The sequence below is a fragment of the Canis lupus genome, chromosome 6 (genome assembly GCF_048164855.1).
Source record: "Canis lupus baileyi chromosome 6, mCanLup2.hap1, whole genome shotgun sequence".
In the NCBI taxonomy this organism is placed as follows: Eukaryota; Metazoa; Chordata; class Mammalia; order Carnivora; family Canidae; genus Canis; species Canis lupus.
Genome location: NC_132843.1, coordinates 11647169 through 11670755, shown reverse-complemented (window position 1 = coordinate 11670755; position 23587 = coordinate 11647169). Strand labels below are relative to the sequence as shown.

The 23587-nt window shown below is 36.2% G+C and overlaps 1 protein-coding gene across 6 annotated transcripts in view; it reads right to left on the bottom strand.

The window, feature by feature from the left end:
• The window catches only part of MYOM1 (myomesin 1), a 136577-nt gene that overhangs the window by 18775 nt on the left and 94215 nt on the right, over nucleotides 1-23587 (bottom strand). For all 6 annotated transcript variants that reach the window (XR_012032357.1, XM_072828933.1, XM_072828932.1 and 3 more), the window contains 7 exons: nucleotides 14182-14338; nucleotides 12301-12407; nucleotides 12139-12183; nucleotides 4437-4573; nucleotides 2140-2284; nucleotides 1402-1461; nucleotides 1039-1106 (listed from right to left, as the gene is read on the bottom strand). Coding sequence is in view for 5 of the 6 variants with exons in the window: in XM_072828933.1 (XP_072685034.1) it covers nucleotides 1039-1106; nucleotides 1402-1461; nucleotides 2140-2284; nucleotides 4437-4573; nucleotides 12139-12183; nucleotides 12301-12407; nucleotides 14182-14338 (719 nt within the window). In the remaining variant the exon portion in view is untranslated. The remainder of the gene's footprint in view (nucleotides 1-1038; nucleotides 1107-1401; nucleotides 1462-2139; nucleotides 2285-4436; nucleotides 4574-12138; nucleotides 12184-12300; nucleotides 12408-14181; nucleotides 14339-23587) is intronic.

The following is a 23587-nucleotide window of genomic DNA, read 5'->3' as shown; positions in this document are numbered from 1 at the left end:
TCACACAAGTTAGATAGGAAATTGCTGCATTTCCATGGAAAGACAGTGGATCTAGAATGATTGTGGAATAGATCCACTGGTTAGAATGTTGATTTGGTCTGAAACAAAGACAACCTGAGATTCTTCTGAGATTATAATTATTATTTTTTTAATGGGGAAGGAGGAGGAGAAGAATGGATAGGTAGTGCACAGAGGCTTTTTAGGGCAGTGAAAAAACTCTATGATACTACAATAGTGGATACAGGTCATTATATATTTGTCTAAACCTATAGGATGAATAATGCCAAAAGTGAACCATAATTACATTGTGGACTTTGGGTGATTATGATGTACCCAGTCAATGTAGGATCATCAATTGTAACAAATGTGCAACTCTGTGTGGGGGTATTGATGAAGGTGGAGGCTGTACATGTATAACGACAGGGACTAGATAGGAAATCTCTGTACCTTCTCTACAATTTTGCTGTGAACCTAAAACTCCTAAAAAACATAAAGTCTTCATTTTTTTTAAAAAAGCAGAGCCTGTCCTCATCAACTAGGGTGTAATGAATAGGAGCAATCATCTTGTCTTATATTTTTATGTTGCTTTATTTTATCTTATTTTATGTTTCATTTTATTTTATGTTTCTTACCAACCAATGACTATAGTCATATTCAATAATAAGAATGTGTCACTTAGCATTGGTTCAAAAGGAGATGAAAAATTGATCTTTCTTTTTTTGCATTCTGCTTAATTTTATTTCCCTTATATCAAATGTTTCAAATTTATCTACTTCTTACCTTGCATTTCTTTTCTTTCTTTATTATTTTTTTAAGATTTACTTATTTATTTTAGAGAGAAATAGAGGAAGAGAGAGAGCATATACCCATGCAAGGGAAGAGGCAGAGGGAGAGAATCTCAAACAGATTCCCCACTGAATGTGGAGCCTGACACTGAGCTGGATGTGGGACTTGATCCCACAACCCATGAGATCATGACCTAAGCTGAAGCCAAGAGTTAGATGCTCAACCGACTGAGCAACTCTGGTGCCCCCTTACCTTGCATTTCAATAGTACATTACATTCACCAGTCACTTCCCAGCTCAAATACTCAGCAAAATGAGGACCTATAAAATTTTAATGACATTAGTAATCCCTCTATTAATCACAAATGCAAAATCAAAGCTCATTCTTAAATTCTAAGGTGATATTTATGTGAAGTAATATTTTAAAATTCAAGATTAGTTTTCAAATGTTTTAAATGGATACATATTTAATAATAAGTATTTTCAATTATTTTTTATTTACCAGGGCATTATTAACATAAGCAATGATATACTTTTAAATTTGTTATGGAAATAATATTGAAATATTTTTTTCAAGAAATTGAAGTTTTTCTCTTCACTCACTGCCCATTTTTACCTTGTTTCCTGATCCATTCTTGCCGCTGGAATTCAGCTTCTTTTTGGAGCTTTTTATAAACTAAAATAGAAATTGAATTGAGTGGAATAAATGTATATGCCAGCCACTGTGCTAAGTGATTTATATTCATTATTATAACATATTCACACATCACAATAACCTATTTAAGTTTTTATGATGAGGAAATAGGCTGAGAAAGGTTAAATAAATTGTTCAAGGTCATGAAGCTAGGAAGTAGTAGGTAGTATTGGAAGTTGCAAATGTAGAGATTTGGCCTGCTTTTCCAAATGCCACATTTTAAATCTTGGTGGTTCCTACAGTGGCTTATGGCAGCTGGCATATAATACAGTTACAAGATATGATTCATTTATCTATTGTGCACCACTTTTGCATATATTTCCTCTTAATTTAAGTAGTTTAAAGTTAGCACACAGTATAGGGTAATATCATTGTTTCTGAGATACAGATACAGTCTTAGCTGTATTGCAATCTCCTTCACTGGGAATTTTAGTAATAAGTACTTGTTTACACATGAGATAATTTAATTGCAGTCTTCCGTACGGGCTAAAGATAAATCTGGTGAAATACTATGGAAGTGTTAACTGAAAACTGGATTCCAATGCTTGAAATACAAGGAACAATTCCTACTGCCTTCCATGTGACCACTTTCGTGCCATAGCATATTTGCATTGAAGGGAGCAGTGAAATCTTTCAGCTCACATCCCACAGGCTGCTTACCATCTCCAATGAGAACAAGAGTAGAATGGCCAGTTGCTTTTCCATCTTGAAGCTGGAAAGTATATGTTCCCTCATCCTCATCCTGTAGCTTTTCCATGAACATTTCAATTATACCAGTGTTCCGGTCAATATGCATCTTATATTTCTTCAATGTGGAAAGGAAAACAGAAGTCAGTGAGGTAGGTATCATGACAATGCCTGATGGAATAATGCAAACTCCAAAGAATCATAATTTTCACAAGTTAACATTTTTTTTAGATGAGTTTCCAAAATCTTATTTCTGGGGAAAGGAAAATATTATGTAGCATATAGGACCTTGACCAGAACTGATTACTATAAAGTTTGACATTTAATTTTTAAAATACAAATAAAGTTTTGTTATCCCAAGTCACAAATGTTGTCAAAATGTGTTTTTAGATTCCCATTTTACCTTCCAGATTACATTCATCTTAATTAGCAGAATAATGCAAAACAACAGGCAGCAAGAGGGATGTGTTTTTGTCTCATTCATTGCTATAACCCTCACATCTTGTGCATGCATGGTCTATAGCAGGCAATTAATAAATATCTGCTGAATTAATATGTGAATAAGAATGCTTCCAAAGCATTTGAAATCCATTTGTTCCTAATCAACTGAAATTGCTCTACTGGACTATACTTATTTTATCACGTTGCTTAGGCAACTATTTTTCAGTGTAACATAAATCTTAGCTCCTGGGCATATAAGCACAGGTTCTATCATGGATTTAAATTAATCAAGCTTTCCTATAAAATGTCACAGAATGAAGGCTCAGGTCTGGGATCAACTCTGTGTTCCAGCTCATGCCCCAGAGCTCCAGTCTCCAACTGAAATCACATTTTTGCTTCACTTTCTTTTATTTTAGCTTGTTTCCTAATCCCCACTCCTGAGAGTACTCCCCCATAAATCAAATGAAAGAGAAATTCTATTTCAGACTATCCTTCTAGGGAACCTAGTCTAAAACATGAATTTTCACCCAACGAAATAGTGTAAGAACTGCCAATGACAATAAACAGCTCTTCAGGTTCAGAGAATGTATATGTATGTGTGCATGTGGGCAAAACATAAAAGTATATTTGAACACATGAAGGGGAGTGCATCTGTGCATATGTGTGCACGAGTGGTCCCTAAATGGCTGTGGCAACAGTGATGCCAATGATGTTTCTCCTTCCCCTGCATTGGCCAGGAGATGAGCACCGCCATAAAAAATAATATTATGAAAACAGGGAGAAGATGGGCCATCATGGACTCTGTGTGACTTAGGTTCTATACACAGTTGCTAAGTGAGCTGAAAAGAAATATATTACATATTCTTTTGCTATTTATGTTATTCATTCTCCCTCTCACAAATGAATCCTGAAATGTTTTAAAAACATATCTCGATGAAAGGAGAAGAGACTGTTAATAATGGCCACAAATCACACATCTCTTCTGTCTTTTGAGTCTCTCCTTTATACCCGTGAGAGCACAGGTAAGAGCCAGAGCTCCTAAGTCCAGGTTCTTCTGTACCACCAGGTACTGGCCTGATGCTGGCTTTACTGATATCTAGGGAGGAATAAAGTGCAGATGTTCTAACTCTGTCTATGGAAACTATGTTTATGTTTAAAGCAAAGAAAAGAGTAGATATACACAATCACCTTTGTAAATAAGACATCAATAGAGACACACACACACACACACACACAAGTGTAGAAAAAGACCAGAAAGTATAAACCAACATATATATTAAAAAGTTGTAAGAATTTGTGATTTGTCCCTTCTGAGTCTTTACAATCTTTATTTTACAATAAAAATGTATTGCATCTTTCACCAGAGAAGCAGTGAAAGATATTTTTGCTGTGATTTTTTTCCTAAGCCATTGGAACAATGGAGGCCATTTCCTCCCCATGAAGAACCAAGTTCCTGCTGAGGTTTCTGATGTGAGTATGTGAGTTCAGGTAAGCATGCTGGCTCCTTGGCTTCTCAGGAGAGCAGCTCTATTTTCATGGGTAATCATACTTCTTGACTTGCCTGGGACAGTATTGGTTTGATTCTTCACCATTTTTCTTCCTGGAAAAATTATTACTAGAATCCTCTTTCATTCTCAAAAGTGTCTCAGTTTGAATAATATGATATAATCAATCTATATTTTCCTTTATTATTTTTTTACACGTGAAATGACTTAAACTCTCCCACCCCACACCCAGTCGTTTTCATAACTATTTACCTGCATTTTAATAGGGCTCCATCAGCACATTCTACAGTGATATGTTTAGAATATAAAAAGTGTAAAACGTACCGGCCCTTCAAATATTTCCTTGTCATTAAATATGTAGGTGACTTTGGTGTTGGCAGACAGCTTCTCAGCCTGCATCCAAAACCGGACCTGGCCTTTCTCCAAAATTTCAACTGCCAACTCTGACTTAACTGGGACAGCTATACAAAATAAAAACAAAAATAGTAATTTTATAGGTAACCAATTGTATTAATACAGATTTTTCAATGAAAAAACACTCCATGGAAATGACAATATAGCACCTGCTTCTTGCAAAGCCTGGAGGCAGTAAGAACATTGTAGGGAAAGAAAGATATTCAGGGATGGAAGACGTGGGTTCTAATCCTGCTGTCACTTAGGACAAGTCATTCACTTTCATTGAGTCATAGATGTCTTAACTGTAAAAATGAGGAAGATAAACTTACCTCCAGGGTTCCTTCTGCTAACCTATGTGACTCCCTACTGTGACTATGCAATAACAAAGTGTGATGAAATGGTCTTGAGCTGGTTCCAGGAGAGCTAGAGCCTAGTCTAACATCAGCAATGGGCAAACTGTGTGATATTAGGCAGGTCACTTCACATATCTGGGCCCCAGTTGAATTGTTTATAAATGAATGGGGTTGGGCACCTGGGTGGCTCAATTAAGCATCTGCCTTTGACTCAGGTCATGATCCTGGGGTCTTGGGATGAAGCCCCATGTTGGGCTCCCTGCTCAGCAGAAAGCTGCTTCTCCCTTTCTTTCTGCCTCTCCCCCCTGCTTGTGCACTTTTTCTCTCTCAAATAAATAAAATCTTTTATTTATTTTTATTTTTTTAAATTTATTTATGATAGTCACACACACAGAGAGAGAGAGAGAGAGAGAGAGAGAGAGGCAGAGACACAGGCAGAGGGAGAAACAGGCTCCATGCACTGGGAGCCCGACGTGGGATTCGACCCTGGGTCTCCAGGATCACACCCTGGGCCAAAGGCAGGCGCTAAACCGCTGCGCCACCCAGGGATCCCTAAATAAAATCTTTTAAAAAATGAATGAGATTGAACTGAATGTCCAAAATGGTCAAGACATTTTTCAGCTCCAACATTATATAATCTTAATTACTTCAAAATATAGGGAAAGGAGTTAAGTTTTATTTTTTTTCAACAATTTAACTCATTTTGGAGGTTCTTTCAAATGTCTTTAGAAATGAATTTTAAAACAGAATTAATGTTGATGACACTTTAAAAAAAATTTAAAAAGGGGGCGCCTGGGTGGCTCAGCGGTTGAGCATCTGCCTTTGGCTCAGGGCCTGATCCCGGGATCCAGGATCGAGTCCCACATTGGGCTCCCTGCGTGGAGCCTGCTTCTCCCTCTGCCTGTGTCTCTGCCTCTCTCTCTCTCTGTGCCTCTTATGAATAAATAAATAAAATCTTAAAAAAAAATGTTGATGACATATACAAGATGAACCAGTGTATCATTTAAACTCCAACCATCCCACTGGTTTATCAGTTTGTTTAAATTCTTAGACTAGGCAACATTTTTCAGAAGCTAATACATGAGTCACTATTAAGAAGGTATATTGGGGATCCCTGAGTGGCTCAGCGGTTTAGCGCCTGCCTTTGGCCCAGGGCATGATCCTGGAGTCCCGGAATCAAATCGCGAGTCGGGCTCCCGGCATGGAGCCTGGTTCTCCCTCTGTCTGTGTCTCTGCCTCTCTCTCTCTCTCTCTCTATGTTTATCATGAATTAAAAAAAAAAAAAAAAAAAAAAAGGTATATTAAGGGCAGCCCAGGTGGCTCAGTGGTTTAGCACTGCCTTTGGCCCACGTCGTGGTCCTGGAGACCCGGGATCGAGTCCTACATCAGGCACCCTGCATGCAGCCTGCTTCTTCCTCTGCTGTGTCTCTCCCTCTCTCTCTCTCTGTGTCTCTCATGAATAAATAAATGAATTTTTTTTTAAAAAAAGAAGGTATATTAAGATGCAGCATGGCTTGCCTCACAAAGAAAGTAAAGGAATCATATGGTATCTCTGATTTATACTTGTATCGCTTAAGCCATTTGAATATGGGTGTAATTTTAAAACTTGGTTGGTATCTCTCAAATACAGTTTTCTAAATTTCTTGTAACTTGAAAATGTTCTCTATAAAGCCTCCCCCAGAGGATCCCTGGGTGGCTCAGTGGTTTAGCACCTGCCTTCAGCCTGGGGCATAATCCTGGAGTTTCGGGATCGAATCCCACATCAGGCTCCCTGCATGGAGCCTGCTTCTCCCTCTGCCTGTATCTCTGCTTGTGTCTCTGCCTCTCTCTCTCTCTCTCTCTCTCTGTCTCTCATGAATAAATAAGTAAAGTCTTTAAAAAAAAAATGTAAAGCCTCCTCCAGCCAATGGTTTTGCCCTCCAGGGCTAAGTTTATTGAAAAGCATGGCTGTCTCTCCAAGTTTAGTAGCCCTTCATTTCCTTTAGGAGAAATCATGACCCTTCATTTTCTCTAAACAGTTCTTAAACTAATCTCAAAATTTCAAGAGATGCCACATTTTAAATTGTAAGCTTCCAAAACTTGTATCAAATATACATCAATATTTCTTTGTGTTTATCCTCAAACTATCCTTTCCAAGCTTTAAGGGATGTCTTTCATATGCACTATTCCACGGTCATTGTGAAACTCAGTTACAGGCTTGTTCCACTGTGGAACTCAAAGAGGCTCAGATGTCATCTACTGAGGGGTGTCCATGATGCATAGAAGATAGGCACCATGACCTTGGACAGTTCTCTCCTTTTAAAACCTCACATCGCTCACTTGCTAACATGGATATTATCTGCCTCATAAGACCACCAAGAAGAGTGAATACAGTACCAAAAGACATTAAGACAATGTGAATAATGACCAGTGCTCAAGAAAGGTGAGTTCTGGGATGCCTGGGTGGCTCAGTGGTTGAGTGTCTCCCTTTGGCTCAGGTCATGATCCTGGGGTCCTGGGATCAAGTCCCACATCAGGCTCCCTGAAATTCTCATTGCACTTCATGATCAGCTGCCCAATGACTTGCTCTCTGGAATTTAAGGAAAATTTGCTAATTAGAGGTCCTTTTCAAGCTTATACTCAATAGATGATTACTAGCAGAGAATAGCACTCTATAGGATATGATCTTTCATTAAGATTTCAACCTGCAAGAAAACCCACTTAAAAAAAGAAAAAATGATCTTCCAGTGGTTAACACTGAGTTAAGATGTTAAATAGATGATCTATAGAGGTTAGTGGATAATTAGCAGCAGTAGGATTTTAAAGAGATGTAGTGAGATTATTAAGGAAGAGCAAAGAGTGTGTCATGCTATATTTTTAAAAATTACCTAAACTGCACTCTATTAAAGTAAGGGCCCGGTGTTTGAATACCTGAGATTCCTAGTCTTCACATAATCAGAGCAAAAGCTATCCAAGCCTTTAGTTATTTAGAAATAAGAGATGCTAAACATGTTGCCCAGTTGTCAATTTTGGACAATTATCTTCTCTGTCCTATGCAATTTTTATCTCTTCAAGACTTATTTTCTTCCCTTAAAAATCTCAAGATATAATATGGTACAAAGCTTTTTAGGAGATCTAATGTTAAACATATCAAATGAACTCCTATTCAAGTTAAACTGTACTTATATATCAAAATACACTGCTGAAATCAGATTTTTGGTAAGAGGGAGCCTGCTTCTCCCTCTGCCTATGTCTCTGTCTCTCTCTGTGTGTCTCAAATTCATTAATTAATTCATTAATTAATTCATTAATTAATTCTTTTAAAAAGAAAATAAAGGTGAGTTTTCCTCTTTCCTCATTTTACTGATGACAATACTGAGGCTCAGGAAAGGTTAGTAACATATCTGGGTAGCAGAGCTGACACCAAGGTTATTCCCTCTATTCTGTGCTCCCCTTGGCTCTGGCTGTCCACTCTGAAGAACAGTACTGATTTGCCAGTTGAGTTGTGTTTGAGTAAAGCATCATGGATTGACTTCAGGGTTGTGAGAGCAGAAGCTAAGCTTTCTCCCTATAGGAGAACTCCTGCTTGCTACAAACTCTTGGAGGGAAGGAGAGTAAAATCTTTCCTAAAAAAGTCTAGAGATCTCATTTTGGGAAATCTAATACATGAGTGATGCAGTTACCTAAGGGGCCTAGAGTGGTGGTGGAAGAGAAGGGGTATGCCCTCCTGGACATTTCAAGCTCCCTTAGTCTTCACTGTCCTCTCTGAGTAAGAAGAACATCACCTTAAACACTGGCCACCAGGAATCACCAGAGAGAGCGTGGTGGCAAACAGCAGGTGCACACACAGTAACAGTTTATGTCCTGGTTAGGGTCAGACCACAGGTATCTACTGTGTACATCTGGTCTAAGTTGCCTAACCTCTCCAGGTCTCAGCGTCTATACTTCTAAAATTAAATCACCTTAGAACCAAGCTTTTTAAGGTCACTGGACTTAATAATAATATATACTCCATTTCAGTATCCTATAAATACTCCAGCATATAATAAGTGTTCTCTATAAATTTGGCTATTAATATTTTGGTAGATCTTTCCTCCTCCAGTTGCTTCAAAAGCAGCCTACAACTACCAAGTGTAAAATATAATATATTGATACCTAAGAGGAGATACCAAGTAGATACTGTTTATGTATATGTGCTTCTGTATATCTGCACACATAAAATATTTGTGGACACATGGGATAATAGCCAAGCGATATTGTGCAGGATGTTGACAATACCAAAGTATACCTTCCACCATCTCCCTAACAATACCTTGAAAAATCTTCAAGTAAGTTGCCTCTCCACACTGCAGCTTAATATCAATACTGGCAAGACCAACTAGGCTATTTTCTGTTTTTAGCTTTATACATTTCATTTTTTCCTTCTTCTCAGTCTTAAATTTTCTTATATTCTTTTCTCTGGTAGTTAATTTGCTCCAACAAAACATTTATTTTTTTTTTTTGTAGGTTTAAGGCATATGTTTAGTGGTTTTCAAAATATTTTTGAAAATAGCTTAAAATAGGAGAATTTACTGTGCCAAGGGATAAAGGAGCACCACACTCTTTATTACATTCTGTAAAAAACAAGATCCATTTAAAATCTTATAAAATCTCAAGAAAAGACTTAATGATGTGTCAACATCTATGGAGAGGAAGTGGGTATAAATTGTGAAGTTAGACATGCTACTTTGATCCTATCATCAAATCTCTGAAAATATTTATGTAGTCATCAGGCTGATCTAATAGCGGTGGGGAGAAGAAAAGTGTGTGGGGAGCTATATTATTTAAAATGGTGCTGCAGGGAGCCTGGGTGGCTCAGTCAATTAAGCATCAGCCTTCAGCTCAGGTCATGATCCCAGGGTCCTGGGATTGAGCCCTGCATGGGGCCTCCTTCTCCACAGGAAGAAGCCCTGTGGGGAGCCTGCATCTCCCCCTTTCCCTTTGCCAGCTGCTCCCCCTGCTTGTGCTTGCCCTCTCTGTGTCAAATAAATAAAACCTTTAAGAAAAATAAAATAAAATAATACAATACAATACAATACAATACAATACAATACAATACAATAAAATGCTGCTTCAATGGGCTAAGCAAATCTCCCTTGGGTTAAGAGAACTGATACTTGCATGTCAGAGTTTTTAACACATTCTTGAGTTCTCTCTTTTTCCCTACCCAAATGCCACACAAGGTCTCTAATAAAAAGGGAACTTGAGTTTGCTGCTACTCTCCCTCCCAGAACCAGTAATTAGGGTGATCATCCTTATGCAAAATAAATGTCTCAGCATACATGACAGTGACATTGGGCAATTACTGTCTTCAAGCCTGTATGATCATTGAACGTCAGGAAAGCTTGGGCACCTCCAATTCAACAGTAACACCCCATGTTGTCTCATTTCTGTCCTTTAAGCTAAATGTAAATGTTGTTTGGACTAGCTGTTGCCTAGAGACACTTTGCCAATGTTTACTGTCTAACTAGATTAGTGGTTGCTGCTGTTTCTCTCCATTTCCACCAATTTTGAGAGGAGATGGTGTGATCACTAATGGGGTCTGGCTGTGTGCAGCACAGTGAGCCTCTCCTCCACTACCTACTTCACAGCCCTGGAGACATGAAGGGAGAGCATCCCATACAGCTTGCAGACAGATCTTCTACAAATGGGTTTTTTGAGGGTCACTGTTGCTTTCAATCAATATTCATATTTTTCCTGAAAATTTCAAGGATCTCTCACAGCATCTCTATACAGTAGGTGCTATAAATTATTACAACAGCCATTTCTAGAAAAGAAACTAATACATGAGGAAATTAAAATTGAGTTGCTCAAGTTCATAGACTGGGTCAAAAGTACAGAACAAAGACAATACAGGCCAAACTTCTACCTTCCATACAATTAAAAAACAATAATAACCTTTAAAACACCATTCATAGTATTACTTTTACAGTTTTTTTAAAACTTTTTTTTAAAAGATTTTATTTATTTATTCATGAGAGACAGAGAGAGAAAAAGCAAAGACACAGGCAGAGGGAGGCAGATCAAGTAGGACTTGATCCAGAGACTCTGGTATCACACCCTGAGCCCAAGGCAGATGCTCAACTACTGAGCCACCCAGGCATACCATACTTTTCCAGTTTTATGGTGAATAAGCATACAGGGGAGAAATGGTTCTCTCCCAGAATTCAGGAAGTCTGTATCCTGCAACCACACGCAATGGGCACCTCACTGTGCTGCTTTGTTGAGCCAAGTCAGTTTTGAGAATATAACAAGTGAGGTCAATAGTCACCAACACTCAGCCTCAGGATGGAACAAGCATTTGGGGAATAGCAAAGAAGTCAGGCAATTCTGGAGCAGTGTGTGTTTTGTAATCACAGCCTTTACTGGGAATTTCAGGAAACCTATAGACCTTCCTCCTAGAAAGATGCACATATACAAACATATAAGGTTTTGCCTCTAGTGTGGAGTCACGGTATAGTTTCTTGAGTTCCTGAAAAGTCTGTATTGGTGAAGAAGTTGCGTTCTAGAGACTAAAGACTAAAATAATAAAATAAAAAATTCCTAACTTAAAAGAGTATGTGTTATTACTCTCTACTTGTTTTCTCAAACTCCAGGTATAACTTTCTAGATAATCACCTTGGCCAATAGATAACCATGGCAAGAGAACTTATCAGGTCAGTGGAACTTTCCGAGTATCATTTCAGACCTCTTTCTCTTCTTTTAGGTGTCAACAGTGAAATTTAATCTTTTATGTGGAAAGTGCTTAATTGAAGTTCATAGACAGTTCAGAGAGATTCTTTTTCTGACTAAGGCATCTTTACCTTATTTTCCAGGAGTTTAAAATGGTAGACAGAGTCTTTAGATTACCTTTACTTAGAGGTATGATTCTTCTATTAAGTGCTAACATGAAATCGCTTAGGAAGAGATGGTTTTGCCTAAAAAATATGTGAATTATCCAGAATCATATAATATATGGGATTCCAAAATCCTAATCCCATATTAGGAGAAAAGTGAAGAATTTACTCAGCTGTTACACCTGTGTAACCTGACACTTCACCATGTAACAGCATGGAATGTATTTTCTATGTTAGTATTTGTATCTCTTTAGAACAATGGCCAAGATAAAAGCAGTACTTCTGGAAAGTGTACTTGTAGCTACCATTATGTGTTCTTAAGAGCCTCTTCTCTTAATCTTGTCAGAGTTATCATCTGACCTATTCCAGGAGCCACCACCCGGTAGGACCACTAAACTCTGTGGATGCACTGTGGACACTTACTTGGGAACTTGTGTTCTTGGCTGAGAGCCAGTAAACGTTTCAGCTCTGTAGGGAGGAAAAAAGAAAAATGAAAGTTGAACTACTAAAACAAAAGTCACTTGACCCTAGAGGATCACTGCTGAATCAAAGCAGTGTTAGCCTTTGAAAGGATTGAAAACTTACCTTCTTCATCGATCAAGTAACTGGACCCTATTCCATCAGTGTCTGTCACATCACAGGAGTAAATGCCCAGGTCTTCCATCCCCAGGTCCTTGAAGGTCATTTTTGTCCTGTGGAACAGAATACTCTCATTAGAAGGGAGGCTGTGTGGCATCTGTGGGATGGCCTCCCGGGCTTCTCTAGGCTTCTGCACAGACTACTCCTTTGGCTGGCAGCACTTGCTCCCATTTCCTACTGACCTGAAACCTGCCCATTCAAGCTGTTTCTAGGGAGACTCTCTTGACCTCCTCCTGGTGAGCAGAGTGGGGAGCTGGTACAAATATCTCATGTCCAAGTTCTTTTGCATATCAATACCCATCCCCAACAGAGGTATTTTTAGTTGATTTGCCCTTGCTGAGGAACCTAAAAAATATTTTCCCACAGGGTAGAACCTTTTTTGAACAACAAAGTGCCTCTCTTATATTATCCTCTACACTTCTCTTTTTGAGCTTATCATACTGTGTTGGTATCACCTATTTGATTATCTATATGTCTCTACCATATAGTCATTGAGCCATTAGGGACAAGATCTGGTTTATGTACTTCTGTGTCTTCCAGCATGTGTGCTTATTAAATATTTATGGAATGAATATGTGAATGGGTCAATGGCTTAGTTCACTGTGTTTTCTAGCTTTTGTGAGTGATGTTGCTAGTCAATGTGTCTAAGATCAGCCAAACATATAAACGTTAGTCAAGAGCACAAATTAGAAGAAAAATTTATAGTTTGATGGTCTTTTCTTTGACTAAATTTATGTTTCACTTCAAGGACTTTATAGCACATAGACAGAAAAAATGTCTTTTAATTATATTCAGCATGTTCTTGCCATTCTCTAACAAAATTATGATTTCTTTATTTCTGAGATATTTTGGGCTTCTTTGTAATAAAAATAATACTTAAAAGCATGTTGCTTTACCAAATGCAATCCAATATGGTTGGCACTATAAAAATATAAAGCTTGCTAAGCAAAGCAAAGTAAAAAGAAAATAGAATCTTGGATGTGAAAGGGAGTAATTGATCACAAAATTAATCTCCTTCACTCTCTCCCATTTTATAGAAAAAGAAATCCGAGGCCCATGGAAGTTAAAAGCTGCCCCAGGACACACGGCTGGCCTCTGGTAGGGCTGGGACTAGAACTCATCTATTTTGTGCTTCCCATGCAGAGTTCTTTCCAATGTGTTATCATGTCACTCATAAGTGGTGGTAAAAGAAGCAGAAGAAATTAGACTTAATCCATTTAATTCACCATAACTTGAACCAGCAAATATCAAGTTCTTCCTTGCTCTCTCCCCATAAGCATCCACACCATTACTTTAAGATGACAAAATTTCATAAAATAATCAGAATCATCATTAAAGCTTTTACATCAATCAAAGCTTTTCTAACATCATGAATGAGATAATATATGAGAAAGTTTTTAAAACTGAAATAACATGAGAAGTACTTTATAAGGATTGTTATTTTTTAAGGCTGACATTGGTTATTACTTTTTACATGACTAGATATAAAACATTTATGATTTCATCCCCTTATATCAAGTATTTGAAATAGAAAGCAAAATGCTGGGGTGCTTGGGTGGCTCAGTCAGTGAAGCATCTGACTCTTGGTTTTGGCTCAGGTCACGAATCTCTGGATCTTGAGATCGAGCCTAGTGTTAGACTCCATGCTCAGTGAGGACTTTGCTTGACATTCTCCCTTTCCTTCTCCCTCTGCCCCTACCCCACTTGCTCGCTCTCTCTCTCTCTGAAATAAATTAATAAAATATTTTAAAAAAAGAAAGCAAAGAGCTTACTTTACTTTCCTATCATGAAAAGGAAACCCATTATTATGAATGAAACAGTACATACTTGTTGCCTTTGCTTTCAATGTCTAATCGTGGAGAGTCCTCAGTGGGTATATAATCCTTGGACCAGTTGAACTGAGAATTTGGAGTCATCTGATCACATTCAAAGTTCAATGAAATTACTCCATCATCGTCCACATTTACAACAACCTCTTTAGTTCCTAGAAGATCCAAAACAAGGCGTTGATTATTTCTTGATAGACATCAATGAAGTAAGAATTCCTTACTTTGGGATCCATTACTGTAGCCATAAAAGTAAGGTCTTGAGCTTGTGCAAGGGAAAAGCTCCAGCTGCTCACTGAATGGACAATCCTGCTCTATAATTCAACTTTAATACTGCAACATGGAATTAGATGAATGTGCCACGTTTTTCAGGTAGAGCCAACACCATGGACAGTATTCTTTGTCTAGGGCTGAATAAAAAATGGTTGATGTGACTGAAGGTAGAGTTAAAGGAGTGGGTCGGTCATAAGAAGGGGGATAAGGCAGCCTGGGGCAAAAAGGAAGTTGAATGGACTGAATTGATAAGTTTTGCTCCAATACAACCATATCCAACTTTCTTATCAGGAAAGGATATATAAGAGATAAAGAAACCAATGGGAAATAGAAGGGCCGAAAGTACAGGTAGTAAAAACTGCCAATATTCACATGCTTGAAGTTTGTAAATCATTTAAAAATGGAGAAATATGGACACCTGGGTGGCTCAGTGGTTAAGCATCTGCCTTGGCTCAGGTCATGATCCCAGGGTCCTGGGATAGAGTACCACATCAAGCTCAGCAGGGAGCCGGCTTCTCTGCCTATGTCTCTCTCTCTCTTTCTCTGTCTCTCATGAATAAATAAACAAGATCTTAAAAAACAAAAACAAAAACAAAATGGAGAAATACATGGAAACTTGAGGCCAAGATTTTGTTCTGTTGATCAAGCAACCATAATCAATCTAAAGGTGCCCCTCTAGACTAGAATGACAGCAACCTAAATATGACTGTTATCAAACTGTATTGAAATTTAAATGGAAATTAATTTCAAGAGATCCAGATGTTTCAAGAAGATTAGTTTTTAGATTTTAAAAGAAAACAATTCAGCCGGGATCCCTGGGTGGCACAGCGGTTTGGCGCCTGCCTTTGGCCCAGGGCGCGATCCTGGAGACCCGGGATCGAATCCCACATCGGGCTCTCGGTGCATGGAGCCTGCTTCTCCCTCTGCCTGTGTCTCTGCCTCTCTCTCTCTCTCTCTGTGTGACTATCATAAATAAATAAAAATTAAAAAAAATTAAAAAAAAATAAATAAAAAAAAAAAAAAAAGAAAACAATTCAGCCAATGTTTTGAGTTCTTATATTTTTGGGAGTTATAACAAATTGCACCTGCGTCTAATTTAGCGATTCAGAGTTTGTACAGCTTATAAAATATTCACATCTATGCCTAAATCCACTTTGAAAGGTAAAATGTACTTCTCAAATTGATACTCATTCAATTTCCAGCCTAAACTCAGTTTATTTTCGTCTGTTTGGAAAAATAAATTTAATCCCAGAAAGATACAGCTTTGTTTTTTACAAGGCATTAAAAAAAATCTTCCGATAGACACTGCCAAAAGATTGAAGGTTTTCTCTCTAAATTGTGTTTTAAGAAGCCAGTATCCTGGCCTACTGTGTAATAGCTGTCAGGGGGGGAAATTGTAAAACTCCTCCCAGGGGAGGGCCAAGAGAAAATGAGTGCCCAAATAATGTGTGGCAACATGAAAATCTTGGTTGTTAAGCCAGGCAGTCGATTTAATTTGTGTCTTACTGATGGCAGGGTGTGTGCTTCAACTACACACTCCAAGAAGTGATTTTTAACACATGGAACACTTAAAGAAGACTAGTTCTAGAGATTTTTAAAATTAGTTTTAAAAAAACAAAAGGCTATTTTCATATTTGGCTATAAACTGGAATAATGATCAAGATTTAATTATAGTTGAATGAAATATCTACCATGTATTACTTTTAAAGAGTGAGTCTACTCCACTGGGAGTTGCAGACCATGTTTTTGTGCTACTCTTGATAACACATGACGAATCCTCACCATCCATTATTGTATAACAAAAAGTGAAAAAGTGCTCTCATTAAAATTTAAGACTAAGAGTGCTGAGGTTTAGACAGTGTTATGATACAGAGGATGGTTGAGTCACAGAATACAAATAAGAAAATTTCTGTGTATCTGTATTGTTTTGAAAAGAAAAGAAGTGATGGAGGTTGACTAAACCTTCCTTGCTATTTGCATATCTATTTTGGAGGCATGACAGATTGTTCATATTAATCATTCATTGTCTTCTTTGTAACGCCTTTTAAAAGGAAGTGAATCATCTATATGCTTGCTGTTATTATATTAGAGGTATGATTTAAGTTTACAACAGAAAAAATATTGCCTAGGTTAAGAATTGTGATTTTTTTTATTAAAGTGAAAGATCCCCCCCAAAAAAATAATAAAGTGAAAGATCCAATTTTTTTTTTTTTTGCAAAGGAGTAACAAAACTGAAAGACTATGAATAATATAATTAGCTTAGCCTTTCTCTCTATTCCACAGAAAGCCTTTGCACTGTAACATTTCACCCATCTGGAACCCTGTCCCAAACCAAGAAGTAAGGAAAACAAGTCTCTAAGAGGCAGTGCTGATGTGACAAAGTCCACACACTAGTATTCCTGGACACTCATTGGAGAATTCCATAGATCGTCCCTTGGAACTTTCTAGAAAGTTGGTTGGTTGGGTTTCATCAGTAGATTAAACCCCCAAAATAGAAGGAAGTCAAAAGTTGCTGTCAGCAGACACACTGAGAATACGGAAAATTACAGCAGGAGAGGAGGAAGAAAACTGAAACGCAGGCACAAAGACATTATTTACTAGAGGGGCAAATGGCTCCTCTCCCTATGATGACATTACTGTATCCCAACACTACAATAAATAAGGTTGATCCTGTGGTCCTGAGTCACACAGGAAAAGGTAAATAAGATTCAGCACACTGCATCCAACTTCGGAAAGTACATATTAACTGTCCAATCTATTTTATTTTATTTTATTTTATTTTATTTTTTTTACAAGACTTTTCATCAAAGAGTTTTAGAATGAGTTTTAAAGTATTGATGCTTTAGCAGTAGATTCTCAGATAAATGGAACTGGAATTTAAAACAATAATCTGTTCAGGCTTTTTTTTTAACTGAAGAAAAACTAGTTTATAAGATTATATAAGTTTCAGGTGTGTAACACTATAATTCATTTGTATGCAGTACAAAGCAATCACCACCAAAAGTCGAGTTCCATCCATCGTCATACAATTGACCCCCTCTACTCATTTTGCCTGCTCCCCACCCCTGTTCCCCTCTGGTAACTACCAATCTATTTTCTGTATCTATGAGTTTGCTTTTGTTTTGTTTGTTCATTGTTTTATGTTTTTAGATTCCACATGAGTGATATCACATGGTATTTGTCTTTCTCCATCTGACTGACTTCACTTCACATAATATCTTCAAGGTCCATTCATGTTATCACAAATGGCAAGATTTCATTCTTTTTATGGCTGAGTAGTACTTCATTGTGTGTGTGTATATGTATATATACACCTTGTATATATATATATATATATATATATATATATATATATATATATACACATATACACACACAATACATCTTCTTTACCCATTCCATCAGTGAACATTTAGGTTGTTTCCATTTCTTGATTATTGTGAATAATGCTGCAATGAACATAGGGATGTTTAATTTTTTTTAAATCAGTGTTTTTGTATTCATTGGATAAATACCCAGAAGTGGAATAGATCATATGGCGGTTCTATTCTGAGTAATATTCTTTTTTTTTCTAAGTGGCTGTACCAATCTACATTCGTACAATGTTTGAAGGTTCTCTTTTCTCCATGTCTGCTCCAACACTTGTTATTGTATTTTTGATAATAGCTGTTCTTTTTTTTTTCTTTTTGATAATAGACTTTCTAACCAGTGGGAGATGATATCTCACTGTGGTTTGGATTTGTATTTCTCTAATAATTAATGACGTTGAACATCTTTTCATGTGCACATTGGCCATCTCTATGTCTTCTTTGGACAAATGTCTATTCAGATCCTCTGCCCATTTTTTTTTTTTAAGATTTTTCTTTTTAAGTAATTTCTACACCCAGTGTGGAGCTTGAACTTACAACCCAAAGATCAAGAGTTGCAAGCTCCACCAACTGAGCCAGCCAGGCATCCCTCTACTCATTTCTTAATCAGGTTGCTTGTTTTCTGTTGTTGAGTTGTATGAGTTCTTTATATATATGTTAATCCCTTATCAGATACATGATTTGCAAAAATCATCTCCCATTCAGTAGGTTGCCTTTTAGTTTTGATGATGGTTGCTTTCACTATGCACAAGGTTTTAGCTTGATGTAATAACATTTTTTTTATGGCTTTTGTTTCCCTGGTCTTTGGAATTAGACCTATAAAAAATATTGCTAAGACCAATGTTATAGACCTTACTGCCTATTTCCTTCCAGGAATTGAATAGTTTTAGGTCTTACATTCACATCTTTAATCCACTTTGAGTTAATTTTTATGTATGGTGTAAGATAGTGGTCTAGTTTAATTCTTTTACATGTGGCTGTCCATCTTTCCTGACACCATTTATGGAAGATACTGTCCTTTCTCTCTTGTATGTTCTCAGCTCCTTTGTTGTAAGTCAATTGTCCATATATATGGGGGTTTATTTCTGGGCCTTCAATTCTGTTCCATTATCTGTCTGTCTGTTTTTATGCCAACACCATACTGTTTTGATTCCTATAGCTTTGTGGTATAGTTTGAAATAAGGGAATATGGTATCTCCAGCTTTGTGCTTCTTTCTCAAGGTTGCTTTGGCTATTTGGTATCTTTTGTAATTCTATGCAAATTTTAGGATTCTACTTCTGAAAAAAAAAAAAAGCCCTTGTAATTTTGATAGGGAGTGCACTGAATCTGTAGATTGCTGTGGGTAGTATGGACATTTTAACAATATTAACTCTTCCGATCCATGAGCATGGTATATCTATTTGTTTGTTTCATCCTCAATTTTTGTTCATGGGTGTCTTATAATTTTCAAAATATGGGAATTTCACCTCCTTGGTTAAATTTATTCCTATGCATTTTATTCTTTTTGATGCAATTGTAAATAGGATTGTTTTCTTAATTTTTCTTTCTGATAATTTGCTATCAGTGTATAGAAATATCACAGATTTCTGTATGTTGACTTTGTATTCTCCTACTTTCATGAATTCACTTATTAGGCCTAATAGTTTTTTTGCGGAGCCTTTTGGTTTTTCTATATATAGTATCATGTTATCTGCAAGTAGTGACAGTTTTAATTCTTCCTTTCTAATTTGGATGCCTTTTATTTCTTTTTCTTACCTAATTGCTTTGGCTAGGATGCTCAGCACTATGTTAAATAAAAATGGTGAGAGTGAACATCCTTGTCTTATTCCTGATCTTAGAGAAAAAGCTTCCAGCTTCTCACCATGGAGTATAATGCTAGCTGTAAGCTTGTCATATATGACCTTTATTGTGTTGACGTACATTCTATCTACATTCACTTTGTTAAAAGCTTGTATCATAAATGGATGTTGAATTTTGCCAAATGCTTTTTCTGCATCTACTGAAATGATCATATACTTTTATCCTAAATTTTGTAAATGTGGTGCATCATGTGGATTGATTTGCAGGTTTTGAACTATCCTTGTATCCACTGTGATTAAGTGGGATTTATTCACAGTGGGAATTTAGCAAACTAAATTCAACAATACATTAAAAGAGATTATGATTCTCCAGATTTCTGTGATATCAGTTGTAATTTCTCCTCTTTGATTTCTGATTTTGTTTATTAGAATCTTCTTTTTTTCTTTCTTGTTGAGTACAGCTAAAAGTTTGCCAATGTTGTTTACTGATTCAAAGAACCAGTTCTCAGATTCACTGATCTTTCCCATTTTTTTCTAGTCTCTATTTCATTTATTTCGGTCCTAATCTTTACTATTCCCTTCCTTCTACTGACTTTAGGCTTCATTGGTTCTTTTTCTAGCTCTTTTAGGAGTAAAGTTAAATTGTTTATTTGCGAATTTTCTTGTTTCTTGAGCTAGGCCTGTATTGCTATGTATTCTCTCTTAGAATCACTTTTCCTAGGCAGCCCAGGTGGCTCAGCATTTTAGCACTGCCTTCAGCCCAGGGGCTGATCTTGGATCCTGGGATCAAGTCCTGCATCAGGCTCCCTGCATGGAGCCTGCTTTTCTCTCTGCCTGTGTCTCTGCCTCTCTCTCTCTGTATGTGTCTCTCATGAATAAATAAATAAAATATTAAAAAAAGAATCACTTTTCCTGTATCATCCCAAAGGTTTTGGTATGCATTTTCTGCTTTGACTTGTTTCGAGGTTTTTTTTTTTTTTTTTTTTTTTTTTATTGATTTGCTTTGATTATCTTGATAAACCAATTGTTGTTCACCAGCATGTTGTTTAATCTCCACATTTTTGTGTTTTTTTTTCCAGTATTATTCTTATAGTTGATTTCTAGTTGTACAAGATTGTGGTCACAGAAAATGCTTGATATGATTTCAATGCTCTTGAATCATTGGAACTTGTTTTGTGACTTAACACATGATCTATTCTAGAGAGTGTTCCATGTGCAGTTGAGAAGAATGTTTGTTCTGTTCCTTTTGGATGGAATGTTCTGCATATATCTATTAGGTCCCTCTAGTCTAATGTGTCATTTAAGGCTGATATTTCCTTATTAGTTTTCTGTTTGGATGATCTATCCATTGATGTAAGTGAGGTGTTAAAGTCCCCTAGTATTTTTGTATTGCTGTCAGTTCTGTCTTCAGGTCTGTTAATGTTTGCTTTATGTATCTAGATGCCCCTATGTTGGTTGCATATATATTTATAAATGTTATGTTTTCTTGTTGGATTGACCTTTTTATGATTGGATGCCCTTGTCTGTTATCACAGTCCTTTTTTTAAAGTCTATTTTGTCTGGTATGAGTATTGATACTACAGCTTTCTTTTTGTTTCCATTTGGATGGAATGTCTTTTCCCATCCCTTCACTTTCAGTCTGCGTATGTCTTAGATCTGAAGTGAGTCTCTTGTACACAGCATATAAATGGGTCTTGGTTTTTGTTTTTTTGTTTTTGGGGGGATTTTTTTTTTTTTTTTTTGCCGTTCTGCCACTCTATATCTTTTGATTGGATGGTTTAGTCTATTTACATTTAAAGTAATTATTGATAGGTATATGCTTATTGCTATTTTGTTAATTGTTTTCTGGCTGTTTCTGAAGTTCCTCTCCATTCCTTTCTTTTTTTTTTCTCTCTCTTCCCTTGTAGTTTGGTGGATTTCTTTAGTCTTATGTTTAGGTTTCTTTCTCACTTTCTTTGTATGTTTACTATAAGTTTTTACTTTGTAGTTACTGTGAAGTTCACATATATAACCTTGTATGTATATAACAGTATGTTTTGACTTGATAGCAACTTAAATTTGAACATATTTCAAAACTGTGCATTTTTCTCTCACCCACATATTTTTATTTTTGACGTTACATTTTACAATTTTTTATTTACATATCTCTTGGCTTATTGTGGTTTTTAATTAATTTTACTTTTTTTGTCTTTTAACTTTCATACTTGCTTTATAAGGGATGGATCCACTATCTTTACTATATATTTACCTTTTCCAGTGAGATTTTTACTTTCTTATATTTTCTTGTTATTAATTAGTGGCATTTCTTTTTGGTTTAGAGGAGCCTCTTTAACATTTCTTATAAGGCCAGTGTAGTGGTAATGAGCTCCTTTAAGTTTTGCTTATCTGGAAAACTCTTAATCTCTTCTTCAATTCTGAATGATAACATTGCTGGGTAGAAAATTCTTGGTTAGAAGTTTCTTCCTTTCAGCACTTTGCAATTTGCAGCAATATGAATGGAACTAGAGTGTATTATGCTAAGCAAAATAAGTCAGAGAAAGAAAAATATCATATGATTTCACTCATATATGGAATTTAAGAAAAAAACCAGATAAACATAGAGGAAGGGAAGGAAAAATAAGATAATATAAAAACAGAGAGAGACGTAAACCATAACAGACTCTTAACTATAGAGAACAAAGTGAGGTTACTGGAGGGGAAGTAGGTAGGGTGATGGGCTAAATGGGTAATCGGCATTAAGGAGGGTACTTGTTGGGATGAGCACTGGGTATCATATGTAAGTGATGGATCACTAAATTCTACTCCTGAAATCAACACTACACTATATGTTAGGTAACTTGAATTTTAATTAAAAAATTATGCATACATAATTGTGGTGATAGTGAGTGCTATTGGTTAATTTATATAAGTAAAAGGAAAAATTAAAAATAAACTATATTTGGCACTTAATGTTGAAAAATCAAATAGTTGCTAAGACTTGTATTTGATTGGATTTTCATTTTTCAAAAAGTTGCACTGGTGTTTGATTATCAATAATAGGATTAAAGTCTAAAAGGGCTGGGATTTTTGTCTTCCATATTTTCTCTATATATTTACATGTGCAAGAGACTGGATTGAAAAAACAGATTTAAAAGAAAAATGTCAGTTTAGAATGGCAACGTTTACCTTATTTGAACTTGTCTTATTAAAGCTTAAGTATAACCAATATTTTGATAAACAGATGAGATGAAATAATAGTACTAACAAGAAAATATTCTAGTCATAGTGGATTCCAGAGCTTGATCTCTTTCATGTCGAATCAGTAACGTGTCAACTGGCTCAAGGAATCACTCTAGAAGTAATAATAATTTCCAGCTTTTGAAAAATCAAATTCACTGAAAATATTTCATAAACTAGTTATGTTATAAGCCTATTTCCTGAGCTCCATAGCAATTCTCATTAGAACACAGTGTTTAGTCAAAGTAACACTGCAAGGAAATGTGAAAATATAATTGTATAAACAAAAAACAAGGTTATTGTCTTAAAATGATCACTGCAACAATTTGTAGCTTGTTCTTATTTGTCACATTATGATACTGATACTATCCAATCTTTCAATGCTTTTCGAATTCAAAGCTTGCCATTACTATATAGTTTTAATTAATTTGTTAACATAGTTCTTTGAATAAAGATATTTATAAAGAGTGACTTAGTAAGCCAAGTATTTTGCAATCATACTATAATGGGAAATTGAATTGAGATGGCCTTTGGAAAAAAGGTAGACTCCTCCTATGTTCTGGGTTTACAGAGAAAATAGCATTTGTAGAAACTACTTTAAAGAAATTATATGGGACAACAAAGAATAAATATGAGGAGTTTAAAACAAAAAGACATCTTTTGGAAAATTTAAAAGCAGATAAAACAACTTAAAAATGAGCTCAGAGTTTCTTGTATCTGAAAAGGAAGGACATGTTGGCTTGTAAATTC